The sequence below is a fragment of the Benincasa hispida genome, chromosome 2 (assembly GCF_009727055.1).
Source record: "Benincasa hispida cultivar B227 chromosome 2, ASM972705v1, whole genome shotgun sequence".
NCBI lineage: Eukaryota > Viridiplantae > Streptophyta > Magnoliopsida > Cucurbitales > Cucurbitaceae > Benincasa > Benincasa hispida.
This window is the reverse complement of record NC_052350.1, coordinates 46,163,334-46,177,068: the sequence shown is the minus strand read 5'-3', so window position 1 is coordinate 46,177,068 and position 13,735 is coordinate 46,163,334. Positions and strand designations below refer to the sequence as shown.

Genomic DNA, 13,735 nt, shown 5'->3' with positions numbered 1-13,735 from the left:
CGAGTGCAAGAGCCTGAAGATATTCAATTTTTCATTACTTACTTTTCTTTTACTACTATCGTTGCATGCATATTTATGACGTATTCATATAAAAAACTGAGTACTTTTTGTACCTGAAACCACTTCCATCTTCCATTGGTGCATGTATTTGTGATCGATTCTAGTTTTCTTAACAAAACAGTGTGAAGTTTTAAGACTGCCCTAAGAACTGCGTTGAAATATCTCGAAACTGTCTCACCAAACCTTGAAAAGTTTCTGTGTACCACTCGATTCTTGGCATCGTGTGCAAGAATGTGTAGGAATATCACAACCATCTCTTCGACGTCCATACATCTTGTTGGTTCCAAACAACCAGTCGACCGTAGCATATTACATAGAATCGTAAAGGTACGTCTATCCATTCGAGTGCTTTCACGACATGCCAAGTAACTCTCGTTAATTAGGCGAAAGAAGGTCAACTGCCTAATGCAGTGCCTAGCATATGTCGGTTGTCTCTCTATCCTTCGGTAGTTGTTCAATAACATGGTTAGTGTTATGAACAACTGTATTTGAGAGTGCAAAATAATTCTCATGATCGAAAAGAGGTCTTCAACAGTATCCATCTTTATAAGAAAATGGATGCACAAGTTGTTCCTAAAAGGGTAAGGTATTTGGCAGATTATGTTTCATGATTAAGAAAGAATAGCGAACGATGCCAAGCGTCAGTATTGGGCATATTGAGTTTTTTTCCTAAGGATAGGGTTGAGGGTATTTTAGTTAAGTCTTTTTAAGGGTCTAGTGGGGTTTTTTTTTTAAGGGCCCAATGTACCTATAATAATCTAAACTTGTCATACTCCTAGTTCCTAGGACAACAAATTTCCACCGAAAGATGTGTAAAACGATGTTTTCAAAAAAAAAAAAAATTTATATTTTCAAAACTTGGTGAACCGATTGTATGAATATTGGTGTGCAATATTTTTTTAATTCTTATATCACCGATTAGAAACTATATTTTTCAGAAATTAAACATTGGTTATAATATTAATACCATCGTTTCATTACAATTACATAATTTTTTTTAAAAAAAAATTCAATTTTGATTGTGAAACGATAGTAAGACATACTAAAATTAATCCTGAAACTAGCTTGATAATAACACACCAAAATGTATAGAATATGATCTTATTGAAGCTGGAAAAAAAAGAATTGAGATAAACATATTATTAGATAAAAAAAAATTACATAACAATTTCACCCATAATTCATCAAAAATTTGAGAAGTATCAGAGGAGGTGGAAAAAAATGAGGATCTCGCTCATGAGAAGATCCCCTCATGAGCGAGATCCTCATTGTTTTTCACCCATTGAAATGAACGAATTATTAGATAAAAAAAATTACATAACAATACTATTTCACCCATAATTCATCAAAAATTTGAGAAGTATCAGAGGACATGAAAAACAATGAGGATCTCGTTCATGAGGAGGATCTTGCTGAGCGAGATCCCCCTCATGAGCGAGATCCTCATTGTTTTTCACCCATTAAAATGAACGTATTATTAGATAAAAAAAATTACATAATAGTACTATTTCACCCATAATTCATCAAAAATTTGAGAAGTATCAGAGGAGGTGAAAAACAATGAGGATCTCGCTCATGTGGAGGATCTCGCTCATGAAGAGCGAGATTTTTTTTCACCCATTGAAATGAGCGTTTTATTAGATAAAAAAGATTACATAACAGTACTATTTCACTCATAAGTCATCAAAAATTTGAGAAGTATCAGATTAAAAAAATATAATGTCGCCAACCATTAATAAAAAAAATTTGTGAACTAGTATTTCCAAAAAATGTGACCAAAAATTAACAAAAAACATATTTTCATAAAAAAAAAAATAAGTCCTAAAAAAAGGGAGATACTCTAAACCTCAAAATAACAAACCTATTCAAACTAATTAGAAATAATTTGTGCAATTAGTTTGGACCCCACAAGAAACACAAAATAATTATAGTTAGATTAGAAATAAAATAAAATAAATTGAACTAAGGAGTAACCAACAAAAAAAAAAAAAATTGAACTAAAGAGTAACCAACAAAAGCATACCTTTTTTAGTGGAGAAAGACAGTGAAAATATGAAATGTGGAAAAATACAGTGGAAATATAAATCGTATGTGTGGGAAGTCAGCTATAAATAGAAGAGGAAGAAAGAAGTGGTTGTTGGAGAGAGTTTGGTGTATTTATTAAAGAGTGAAATTAATTTAACATCATTAATTAAAGAATGAAATTAATTTGAGTGTTAGTTGAAAGTAAGTAGCAACCACGTTGGTAGTAAAGTCAAGTAAATACAAATAGTAAAGTCAAGTAAATAGAAATAACATATTTTCATAAAAAAAAAAAATGAGATCTCGCTCATGAGGATCTTCATGAGCGAGATCCTCATTTCTAGCGAGATTTCCTTCCAGAGCGAGATCCTCATCACAAAATTAGCGAGATTCAGCCCACATTTCTAGCGAGATTTCCTTCCAGAGCGAGATCCTCGTCACAAAATTAGCGAGATTCAGCCTACATTTCTAGCCAGATTTCCTTCTAGAGCAAGATCCTCATCACAAAATTAGCGAGATTTACTTCTAGAGCGAGATCCTCATCACAAAATTAGCGAGATTTCACTTGTCCAGGGTTGAAGTTTCGACTTATGTACAACCCTATATACATATTTTTTTCCAAGTTTTTCTTTGTTTGTGGAGTTATGTATGTCGAAACTTCAACCTACGACAACCCTAATATACATATTGTTTCCAAGTTTTTCTTTGTTTGTCGAGTTCTCAACATTCGACCTCTGCATTAATCCAATTTTCAACCCTCGACTTCTAGCAAAACAACAATATTTCTCTAATATAAAAGGTCTAATATTTCTCTAATATAATAATTTTTGAAAACAACCATATTAATATAAAAGGTCCTAGTTTTGAGGAGATAAAAAAGGAGAGTTTTGAGTGGGTAAAAAGGGGGATTTTAATAACTCATAGGTTTTCTTTATGGACTTAACAAACATGGGTAATAAATATCCACCCAACTCAACTCAACTCATACCTATTTATCAAACACCCCCTTAGTGTTTTAATATATTCATAGTATAGAGCTCGGAACAACGATTCCAACACCTCTTGAAACACTCAAATCAAAGCTAAAATGAAGACGATATGACCGAAACAAGTCTATAGATAAAATATTGTGGTGGATGACGTGACATAACCAGACCATTTGCATGTAGACATGTGGCAGCATATTGGTTGAATGGTTGATCATTAAGAGATTAATATATGATGAACTTTTGATTTTTGGATTGATTTAAAATAAAAAAATTGAAATTTAAAAGAAATTTAAAAGGAAAATAAATTTAATATTATTTTATGTTTGTAACGGCTAGTTTTTTACACATGGTATGTTTTTTATTTTTGGATTGACTTTAAAGAGAATGAATTTAAAAAGAAAATGAATTAAAAGAAAAATGAATTTAATATTATTTTATGTTTGTGTCTAACGGCTAGTTTTTTACACATGGTATGTTTTTTATTTTTGGATTGACTTTAAAGAGAATGAATTTAAAAAGAAAATGAATTAAAAGAAAAATAAATTTAATATTATTTTATGTGTCTAACGGCTAGTTTTTGACACCAGTGTATGTTTTTTTATTTTTTGGATTAATTTTAAAAAGAAAATGAATTTCAAAAGAAAAGGAATTTAATATTATATTTTGTTTGTATCTAACGACTAATTTAGTTTAAAATCTCCACCATTGATTTTTCTTTTCCAAAATCCAATGGTCCAAATTAATTGTGGTTTCTAACAATTTTTCCATCTCTATATAAACCATCTTCCTCTCCAAATTTTGAACTAACAAAATTTACATTTCATAAACCTCCAAAACTCAAAAGTTCCATTGTTGCTCTCTCTAAGTTCCCATTTTTTTTCTTTTCATCTTATTCTTGAGAGAGTGTTATTGTATTGTGAGGATAAACTTCTTGAGTGCTTAAACTTGTAAATCCACTCTAGTGAGAGTTGTATTGTGTTCTTAAAAAATTCCAACATTTGTAACAGTTTGATCCTAAACCGTGGAAAGGATCGGGTTTGCTCTTGAACCCATAAAAGGAGCGGTGGTGTAACAATTGGGCTCTAATCCGTGGAAAGAGTCGAAAAGATTTTATTCAAATTCCCAAGAGGCGCTTGAGAAGCGGAGTAGGTCGAGTTTGACCGAATCACTATAAAAATTACGGTGTTTTCTTCTCTAACTCTTTCCTTTTTATTTTTGCAATTAATTTAAGCAATTTATTGTATGTTTTAGTTTGTTCTTATTTATTTGCTAAAATTTGATAGAATTAAATTATCACATTTTTTGTCACCTTATTTGTTGCATAAATTGAATTTTTCTTATTATTTATAAAAAGTGTATTAATTAGTTTAATTAGATTAATTTAGAAAAAAAGTTTAATTAAACCCTATTCACCCCTCTAGAGTTGCTCGATCCAACATCAATCTCAAGTTTGACAGGATTATTTTCCTCAATGATTGTGTTGTCTAGCTGAGATTGATTTGCTAATTTATCTATGTGATTGTTGACGGTTTGTTATTCTATATATATATAGTGAGAGTGTGTGTGAGGGGTAACATGTGCATTAATTGCACTGATTTTTTTTAATAACCATATGTCACACACTACATAAAGATATATATATATTTTAATTCATTTTGTTTTTAAATTAAAACTAAACAAAAACTACGCGTCCATCACCTGTCACTCCTTTATTGCTTCACATGTTAACTTATATATATACATATGTGTCTGGACACTTAAATTATTTGATTGTCAGATTTTTTTCGTTAAAATTGTTTTGATTATATCTTCTTCATTTGAGTTACGATTTGATTGAGTCAAATTGTATTGAAACCACTGTTCAAAGCTCTATACAATAAACCCTTTCAAACACTAAAATTGTTGGTGAATAAAAATATACTTGTCATTATTAAAATATTAGTTAATTATTTTATAAAAAATAATTAATTTAGGATTAAGATCCAGAAACCAATAAAAATTTTATTAGACAAATAAAACATTATAGGTAAGTTCTAGGTTCCCATCAAGTTTTTGTTTTTCCTTATTTTTAATAGGTGGCATATAATAAAAGAAAAAAACTTGAAAGGAAAAAAAAAACCAACATAAGCATTGCTCAACTGCAATGAATTTATACCATCAATTTCGCTGCGGTGATTCTACCCACCTGTTAAAATAATAATAACAAGAGAAAAATACCTTTTTGTTCTCTAGGTTTTAGGTCTAGTTTCTATTTGGTCCCTAGATTTTCAAATGTTACACATTTAGTTCTTAAGTTTTGAGTTTAGTTTCAATTTAGTCCTAAATTTCAAAATGCTATAATTTTACTGTTGGCATTTGAGTTTTGCTTCAATTTAGTTCTTATGTTTCAAGATTATATTTTTAACATCGATCTTTCACTAAATACGTACTTTCCTTTTTTAGAGTTAGTTTATGTTAATAAATTAAAAATCGTTAAAAAAATATAATTAATTAAGTTTCACTATTTTTATCACTTTTAAAATTAAATCTAAGATTTCACTTCATATCTATTTTTAATTTTAATAGAAAGTGACATCAATGTGAGTATTTAATGAAATTTTGAGTTAAAAATGTTAAATTTTGAAATTCGAGGACGAAATTAAAAGAAAACTCAAATCTCAAGAGTATACAACATTGTGATACTTAGAGACTAAATTGAAACTAAACTCAAAACTTAAGAACTAAATGTATAACATTTTAAAATTTAAGGACCAAATAAAAATTAGACAAAAATCTAGAGACAAAAAGATATTATTCCTTAATAACAATAATAAAAATCTCAAATTTTCACTATAAATGGGAGCCAATTGTAAATTGCAGTGGCATCTTCCACAAACTCCACTTCTTTCCTCCTTTTTACTCATTGGCTTTGTTTATTATTCTTCCCTTCCATCTCTTAGCCTAGAGAATAACAATATGGCAGAAGTTGCAAATCGGCCATTGTTTCCTATGCCTTTTCCAGTCATCTTCTTGGTTTTGTCAATCATTTCTGGGTTTGGAATAACTCCCTCTCAGGCAGCTTCCCAAATCAGAAACCATACATGGGAAATTGACTACATGTTTTGGTCCCCAGACTGTGTCGAAAACATCATCATGGGAATCAACGGCCAATTTCCCGGTCCAACGATTAGAGCCAACGTTAGCGACACTATCATTGTACATGTGAATAACAAGCTCTCCACCGAAGGCGTCGTTATTCACTGGCATGGAATCCTGCAGCGGGGAACTCCCTGGGCCGATGGCACTGCTTCCATCTCACAATGTGCCATTAACCCAGGTGAAAACTTCACTTACCAGTTCGTAGTGGATAAGGTGAATGATTTAAAATGTTAATGCCAATGGAAGTGTTATAATGTCTTTGATAAAATTTATTTGTTTGTTGAACTTTTTTTCGCAGGCTGGGACATATTTCTATCATGGTCATTTAGGGATGCAAAGATCAGCAGGGTTGTATGGATCCTTGATAGTGGATTTAGAAGAAGGAAAGAAAGAGCCCTTCGACTATGACGAAGAGATCAACTTATTGCTTAGTGATTGGTGGCATAAAAGTGTTCACAAACAAGAAGTTGGTCTGAACTCTAATCCATTCCGTTGGATTGGAGAGCCCGAGGTAGTACTTTATGTATTATCTAGCAAATTATGCAGATTGACAATCAAATATCATATTTTGTTCAATTATATTGATACATATTCATGTATAGTTTCTTGGTTAAATTCATAAAACAAAAACTAGTTTTCAATTTTCTTTTTCAAAATTTGACTTATTTTTTAAAACATTGATAGAAAGTGAATCATATAACAATGAAACTTAGAGGTGAAAAAGTATTTTAAGCCTGAATTTTTAAAGTAAACAAAAAACAATTCCTTCATTTAGTAATTATTTGATTTTTTTATAAAGTAAGTTGATTTCCTCCCAATGTTATATTCTATAAATAAAAGTAATTTTTTGAAAACGGATTTTTTTAGTTTTCAAAACTTGATCTGATTTTTTAAAACATTGATAGAAAACATACAACAAAGCAAGAAATTTAGAAGTGAAAAAATTATTTATAGGCTTAATTTTCAAAAATTAAAAACCAAAAACTAAGATCTCATTTGTAACCATTTCAACAGAGTAATTATTTATAAACTTAATTTTTAAAAATTAATAACCAAAAACTAAGATCCCATTTATAACCATTTCAACATAATTATTTATAGGCTTAATTTTCAAAAATTAAAAATAAAAAACTAAGATCCCATTTGTAACTATTTCAACAGAGTCTAAATAGTTACCAAAAATGTTGAATTACCACCTTAATAATCATCCAAACAAACTTTTCAACTTATGTTGTTTTAGACATGAGAAAATGTTGACAGATTTCATTTTTAATATTCAAAATGTTTCCTGCTTTACCGCAAAAAAAAAAAAAAATGTCAATAAAATATTCTCTCCTCTCTCTAATATTTCAACATTTCCATCTTTGAAGTTTGTGTGAATTTTATTATTATTTTTTTTTTGGGGGGAAAAAACCATAATTGAATTAGAAATCTTAGTCTTCGGGTGCTCAATTAAAGTAATCAAACTCGTAATAAGTAATACAACCTTCCTTCTTAGGATTAGAGGTGGAAGAGAGAACTTTTAAAGAAAATTTGGATATAATACAAGAACCTAAACTTACGATCTTTGCATATAATAAATTCCAGAATTTTAAAAAACGTCGGACAAGTTAAAAATGATTATTAGATATAGAATTAAAAGTTCAACAACTTATTAAAAACTTTTAAAGTTCAAAGTTCTATTAGATTCAAATTTAAAAGTTCAATTATAAACTTGGTAAGAATTTAGAAAATAATTTATGGATTGACTTGAGCATTATTCAACTAGTAATATCATTGATCAAGAGTTCAAATATTCAAATCTTTCCTCCGACATATTGGTTGAACTCTACAAATAAATAATATGAAAAACCTAATTTACTCTCTTTTTTTAAGTTAATTATTAATTATATAGTCATGTTATGCCTACTGATTTTTCAAAGGTTGGCTCCAAATTTTGAGTTTTATAATGATTTGTGGCATTAACAATAATGTAGGGAAAATCCATGTGACACATTTCTTGAAATTTAGACAAAATGACATAATTTAAAGCTGATTGAAAAAAGAAAGAGTTGATTGAAAAAACTTGATTGGTGGGCATAAAAATTATCCCCATCCTTTCTTAATTACCCCACCCAATCAAAATCCTCAATCTATCTGGCCTTGAAAAGATTATCAAATATAATCTAACTAGTGTTATATATATACATATGAACACACATCCATTTTATTGTTAATCCATTTAATAACCGTCTAAATAAAGGATTGTTTTCAAATATAAGAAAATGAATCAAAATATTTATAAAAATAACAAAATTTTACTGTCATTTTACTGCGATAGATCGCGATAAACTACTATCTATGTCTATAATTATATCTATCACGGTCTATCACAGATAGACAGTAATATTTTAGTCTTATTTATAAAATTTTTTAACAGTTTTGTCATTTAAAATAATTTTCTTTAAACTAAACAAACTTAAAGAGGTTAAGTATTCCAAACTATATAATTCAAGATTAAAAATACACAAAGCTCAAAATATATATATAAAAAATAAAAAACACATAAATGTCAAAGAAAAAAACAAAAACAAAAACAAAAAACACACACATCTTTTTGAGACGTGTGTGTAATTTAAGGTGTAATTTCCAACAAAAGAATACGTGCTGAACAAAAACATTCCCCCTTTTTCTAAACTCCTTCCTTGCTTGAAATATGGTTTTTGTTATATATTAATTATTTTTTATATTAGACTACTATTGTATAAATTCTTTTTTTCGAAAGTTTAAATTAGTGATGTGTAAATTTTTTTTTTTTAATTTCAAATTATATATGCGTGAGAGAGAAACTATGATATTGTATATTTTTTTAAACATATTACAATATTACCCTCAATCTTATATAAACATTTAAAAAACTACTCTTAGAATAGAAATTCTAAAATATTGGATGAAAAGCAAGAACTAAATTGAGATTTGAACATTGTCACACCATTCTAAATTACAGTTGTACCCATACCGTCAACTAGTCCCAATTTGCTTTCAAACAGTTAAGATTTTATTTGGTGACCATTTTGTTTTTTGTTTTTGTTTTGAAAATTAAGCCTATGAATACTATTTCCACCTCCAAATTTCTTTCTTTGTTATCTACTTTTCAGGTTTAAAAAACCAAGCCAAATTTTGAGAACTAAAAAAAGTAGTTTTCAAAAGGTTGTTTTTGTTTTTGGAATTTGGTTAAACTTAATTTTCAAAAAAAAAAAAAAATTGTTACCAAACAGGGCCTTTGTTTTTTGTTTTTATTTTTGAAATTAAATCTATGGACATACTTCCACCTAGAGATGTCCACGGGGTAGGGTCAAGGATGCCAATCCCCATCCCCATCCCCATCTCCACTCTTCATTTCATTCCCCATTCTCGTGAAATTCCTCACAAGCATTGGGGTGGGATTCCCCGTGGGAAAATTTTCCCATTACTTTTTTTTTTTTTTTTTTGTAAAAAGTCAATTAATTTAAATAATTAATGTGAGCCAATTTTAATTAAATAATTTACTTTATCAATAAATTGTTTATTATGGTACATGACAATTTTAATTTTAATTAAATAATTAACTTTATCACTAAATTGTTTATTATGGTTAGTTTTACATGACAAATTGATTTAAAAATAAATTACTCAAAGTTTGCCTAAAAAAACTAATTAATTTTTTTTTGGTAGAAAGAAATAAATATAAATCAAATTATTCACATATATAATCTTCAATTTAAACATATGCATTATCTTTCTCAATAAATAATCAAATTTGAAATTTATATGCAATATTTATATAATAATAATAACAACATAACATTAGATAACTATACTAAATAAATATGTAGAAGCTAATTGGGGTGGGAGCTGGGAATACATTCCCCACCCTCGTCCCCATTTAGTTATCGGAAAATTTTTCCCCCACTCCCTCCCCCATTCCCCACCTAATCGAGGAATCCCCACCCCGATGGGGAAATTGAACATCTCTAGTTCCACCTCTAAATTTCTTACTTTGTTATTTATTTTTTACTAATGCTTTAAAAAACCAAGTCAAATTTTGAAAACAAAAAAAAAGTAGATTTTCAAAAGTTGTTTTGTTTTTAGAATTTGACTAAAAATTCAAATGTAAATCAATGTAAGAAGTGTGAAGGAAATAGACTTAAATTAAAAACAAAAATAAAACAAAAATGAAATGATTATCAAACGAGGTCTAAATAGTTATAAAAAGTGACCTAAATGATTTCTATTCCATAACTAGTTTTGAAATATTTATAAAACGTCAAAGATAATATCATAACTTTGAAAAGAAATAAACGATACATAATATATATCGCAACCGTACATAAGGTACTTTGTTTATTTTATTTTTCAGAGCATACTGATAAATGGGAGAGGGCAATTCAATTGTTCAATTGCAGCTAAATACAACAACAATTTGGAGCAATGTGAGTTGAAAGAAAATGAAGAATGTGCACCATTTATTCTCCAAGTCAAACCCAAGAAGACTTATAGGATAAGAATTGCAAGTACCACTTCATTGTCTGCCCTCAACTTAGCCATTGGGGTAACTCTCTCTTCTCTCTTATTCAAGAAAAATCCAAATTCAACTTGAATAATTATCTCTATTTTATTCAAAAAGGAAAAGAAAAATTAAAACAATCATACTCACTAGATGCATAATAGCAAACTTAATCTCCTTAAATTGAATTTTGAGCTTTACGTTAAAAGTTTTGTGTTTAATAGATTCTTGAAAATTTTCAAAATTTTCAAAATTGATTGATCTATTAGTTATAAATTCAAACTTTTATACCTAACGAGATTATGAACGTTCAACTTTGAATTTATTGATCTCTAAATTTTAAAATCTTATCAAAGTTTAGATTCTGAATTTGTAGTTTTAATTTTTTTAAAACCTTATGTAGAATAAAAAAAAATTTCTGTAGACTAAATGGGGTTCCTCGGCCCCATTAGTCTTTCTTTATTATTAATTTTATGTTATGTAGTTGTTGTTATTATTGTTGTATTACAATTTCAAATTTTATTCTTTGATGATTAACCTAGTGAATATGATTGAATCAAATATTTACATTCAGATTATATATATGAATAAGGGTAATTGTTTTAAATAGTAAAACTACTGAAAATATTTTGACAAACATCGATAACTAATGACATTTTGTTATATTTACAATAAATTGGTTCATTTTTCTTTATAATAGCCTTATGAATAATTTGATTAATAATTATTTCCTTTGACTAAAAAATTAGAGTGATTTATCTATGAAGTGAGTGATTTAACATCTAAAGCTTTTCCATAGTAGTTTGATTTGAGTTGACTGATTTTAAAGAAAAATAAAATAAGAAAAAATTCTCCATGAGAAACTCGATCGCCATAAATTTACCAAGGAAAATTTTACAAAGATGAAGCATATGGGAGTGAGGATGGGGTAGGAAGCCATCTTCGACACAATGGAAAATTTTGAAGTAGCATGCTCGTGTATTATAACCAAATCACTCCTACCTTCCATTGTACTAAAAAAATATTCTGAAGAAAAAAAAAGTAATAAATTAAATTGAAAAATTATTAAGAACATTATGATTTTACCTAAAACAAACTAATGATCCTTTTCAATGTTCTAGCTCATCAATTTTTCTCATTCTTTTCTTGTATTTAAATAATAATAATAAAATAAAAATGATAATTTGTTTAATCATTTTTCTTTTCTTCTTCAGAATCATTCTTTGTTAGTGGTAGAAGCCGACGGTAACTACGTTGCGCCATTTGTAACCTACGATATCGACATTTATTCCGGCGAGTCCTACTCCGTCCTCATCACCACCAACCAAGACCCAGCACAGAACTACTGGGTTTCCGTCGGCGTCCGTGGGCGGCTTCCCGAAACGGCGCCTGCACTGACGCTCCTCAACTACCTCCCCAACTCCGTCGACAAATTACCCATTTCTCCGCCGCCGGAAACCCCCAAATGGGACGATTTCGCCCGAAGCAAACGCTTCACAGGCAGAATCTTAGCCACCGAAGACATCCCAAAGCCACCGGTAAACTTCAACCGCCGCATCTTCCTCCTCAACACGCAAAATCTAATGAAGGGTGGCTCTATAAAATGGGCAATCAACAACGTATCTTTAGTCCTCCCCTCAACGCCGTACCTTGGCGCCATTAAAATCGGTCTAAAAACCACCTTCGACCAGAATCCCCCACCGGAAACATTCCCGGAGGACTACGACATCAACAAGCCACCGCCGAACCCAAACACGACGACCGGAAACGGCGTTTATAAGTTCGAATTGGGGGAAGTAGTGGATGTGATTCTACAAAATGCCAATATGTTAAAAGAGAACACAAGCGACATTCACCCTTGGCATTTGCACGGGCATGATTTTTGGGTTTTGGGGTATGGAGAGGGGAAATTTTCCGCCGACGTGGATGAGAATAATTTGAATCTGGAAAATCCGCCGCTGAAGAACACGGTGGTGATATTCCCACGTGGGTGGACGGCGATTCGATTCGTAGCGGATAATCCAGGCGTTTGGGCGTTCCATTGCCACATTGAACCTCATTTGCATATGGGAATGGGGGTTATTTTCGCTGAAGAAGTTCATAGGGTCGGGACAATTCCGACGCATGCTCTGGCTTGCGGCGGCATTGCGAGAACGCTAATCTATAGACCTGCAACAAAACCCTAGAATTGAAATCCCTAAAATACCCTTGAAAACTCATTGAAATGTGGTTGTTTAGGGTTTGTGGAAGCAAGTTAATCTTTTCTAGTGTTATGTTTGTGTGCACAAATTTTTTTTTTAGAAAAATAACATTTGGGTGGTGGTAGACTAGTTTGAAGCTTGTTCAAAATTTAGGTCACGTACTTTTAAGAAATCTTAAATTTTGTTTCTACTATTTTCTTGTCGTTGACGTTTTTGTAAACTTTTTATTATTGTTGACCAACACATTTTGACCCATTACAAATTACCACATCATTAGTTTAAATTAATGATTGATAAATTTTTTGACCAATTACAAATTTACACGTGTCTTCAAATTAAATTAAAAGATATACAAGTTGGCAAATCAAATAATGCCACTTGTTTAAGCATTGATTTATCGGGCAATGTTAGCTCATACAATCAAATTGTGCCAAGTGATTATTGGATCAGCCTGGGTTTATTATAATATATTGGGTCAAACTTAAATAAAAGTCTATTAAAAATAACTTAAATTAGGGGGTTCTATATAAAAGGCCTTAAAAATAGGCTCATATTACGTTAATGTCTTATCATTTCATTTTTTACAAAAAAAAGACCAATTGACCTCTCTATTTTCACTAATATTTGTGGTTATCCATGCATATATTCTCCCATCACGTGCTTCAAGGCTATTTCTTCCTTCTTTCTCTCTTTTATCCTTTCTCTTTCCTCTCTTGTCTCTTTCCGACGGTGTGAGTTGCAAGCGGGAGCTTGAAGACGCGGAGCGAGCACGGGACAACACGAACAACGTGGGGCAATCG

At 30.3% G+C, this 13,735-nt stretch overlaps 1 protein-coding gene across 1 annotated transcript; it reads left to right on the top strand.

The window, feature by feature from the left end:
* Window positions 1-6,026: 6,026 nt before the first annotated feature.
* On the top strand, window positions 6,027-13,167 carry LOC120071718 (L-ascorbate oxidase-like). Its single transcript, XM_039024100.1, has 4 exons — window positions 6,027-6,422; window positions 6,508-6,720; window positions 10,588-10,779; window positions 11,949-13,167. Exons 1-4 carry the CDS (start codon window positions 6,027-6,029, stop codon window positions 12,918-12,920), a joined length of 1,773 nt encoding a protein of 590 aa, XP_038880028.1. The 3' UTR covers window positions 12,921-13,167.
* The last annotated feature ends 568 nt before the right edge of the window (window positions 13,168-13,735 follow it).

Excerpts from the sequence above, each read along its gene's own strand:
- LOC120071718 (XM_039024100.1), top strand. The coding sequence starts at position 6,027 with ATGGCAGAAGTTGCAAATCGGCCATTGTTTCCTATGCCTTTTCCAGTC. Across the intron at positions 6,423-6,507 it reads ACCAGTTCGTAGTGGATAAG|GCTGGGACATATTTCTATCA; the intron begins GTGAATGATTTA and ends TTTTTTTCGCAG. Across the intron at positions 6,721-10,587 it reads GTTGGATTGGAGAGCCCGAG|AGCATACTGATAAATGGGAG; the intron begins GTAGTACTTTAT and ends TTTATTTTTCAG.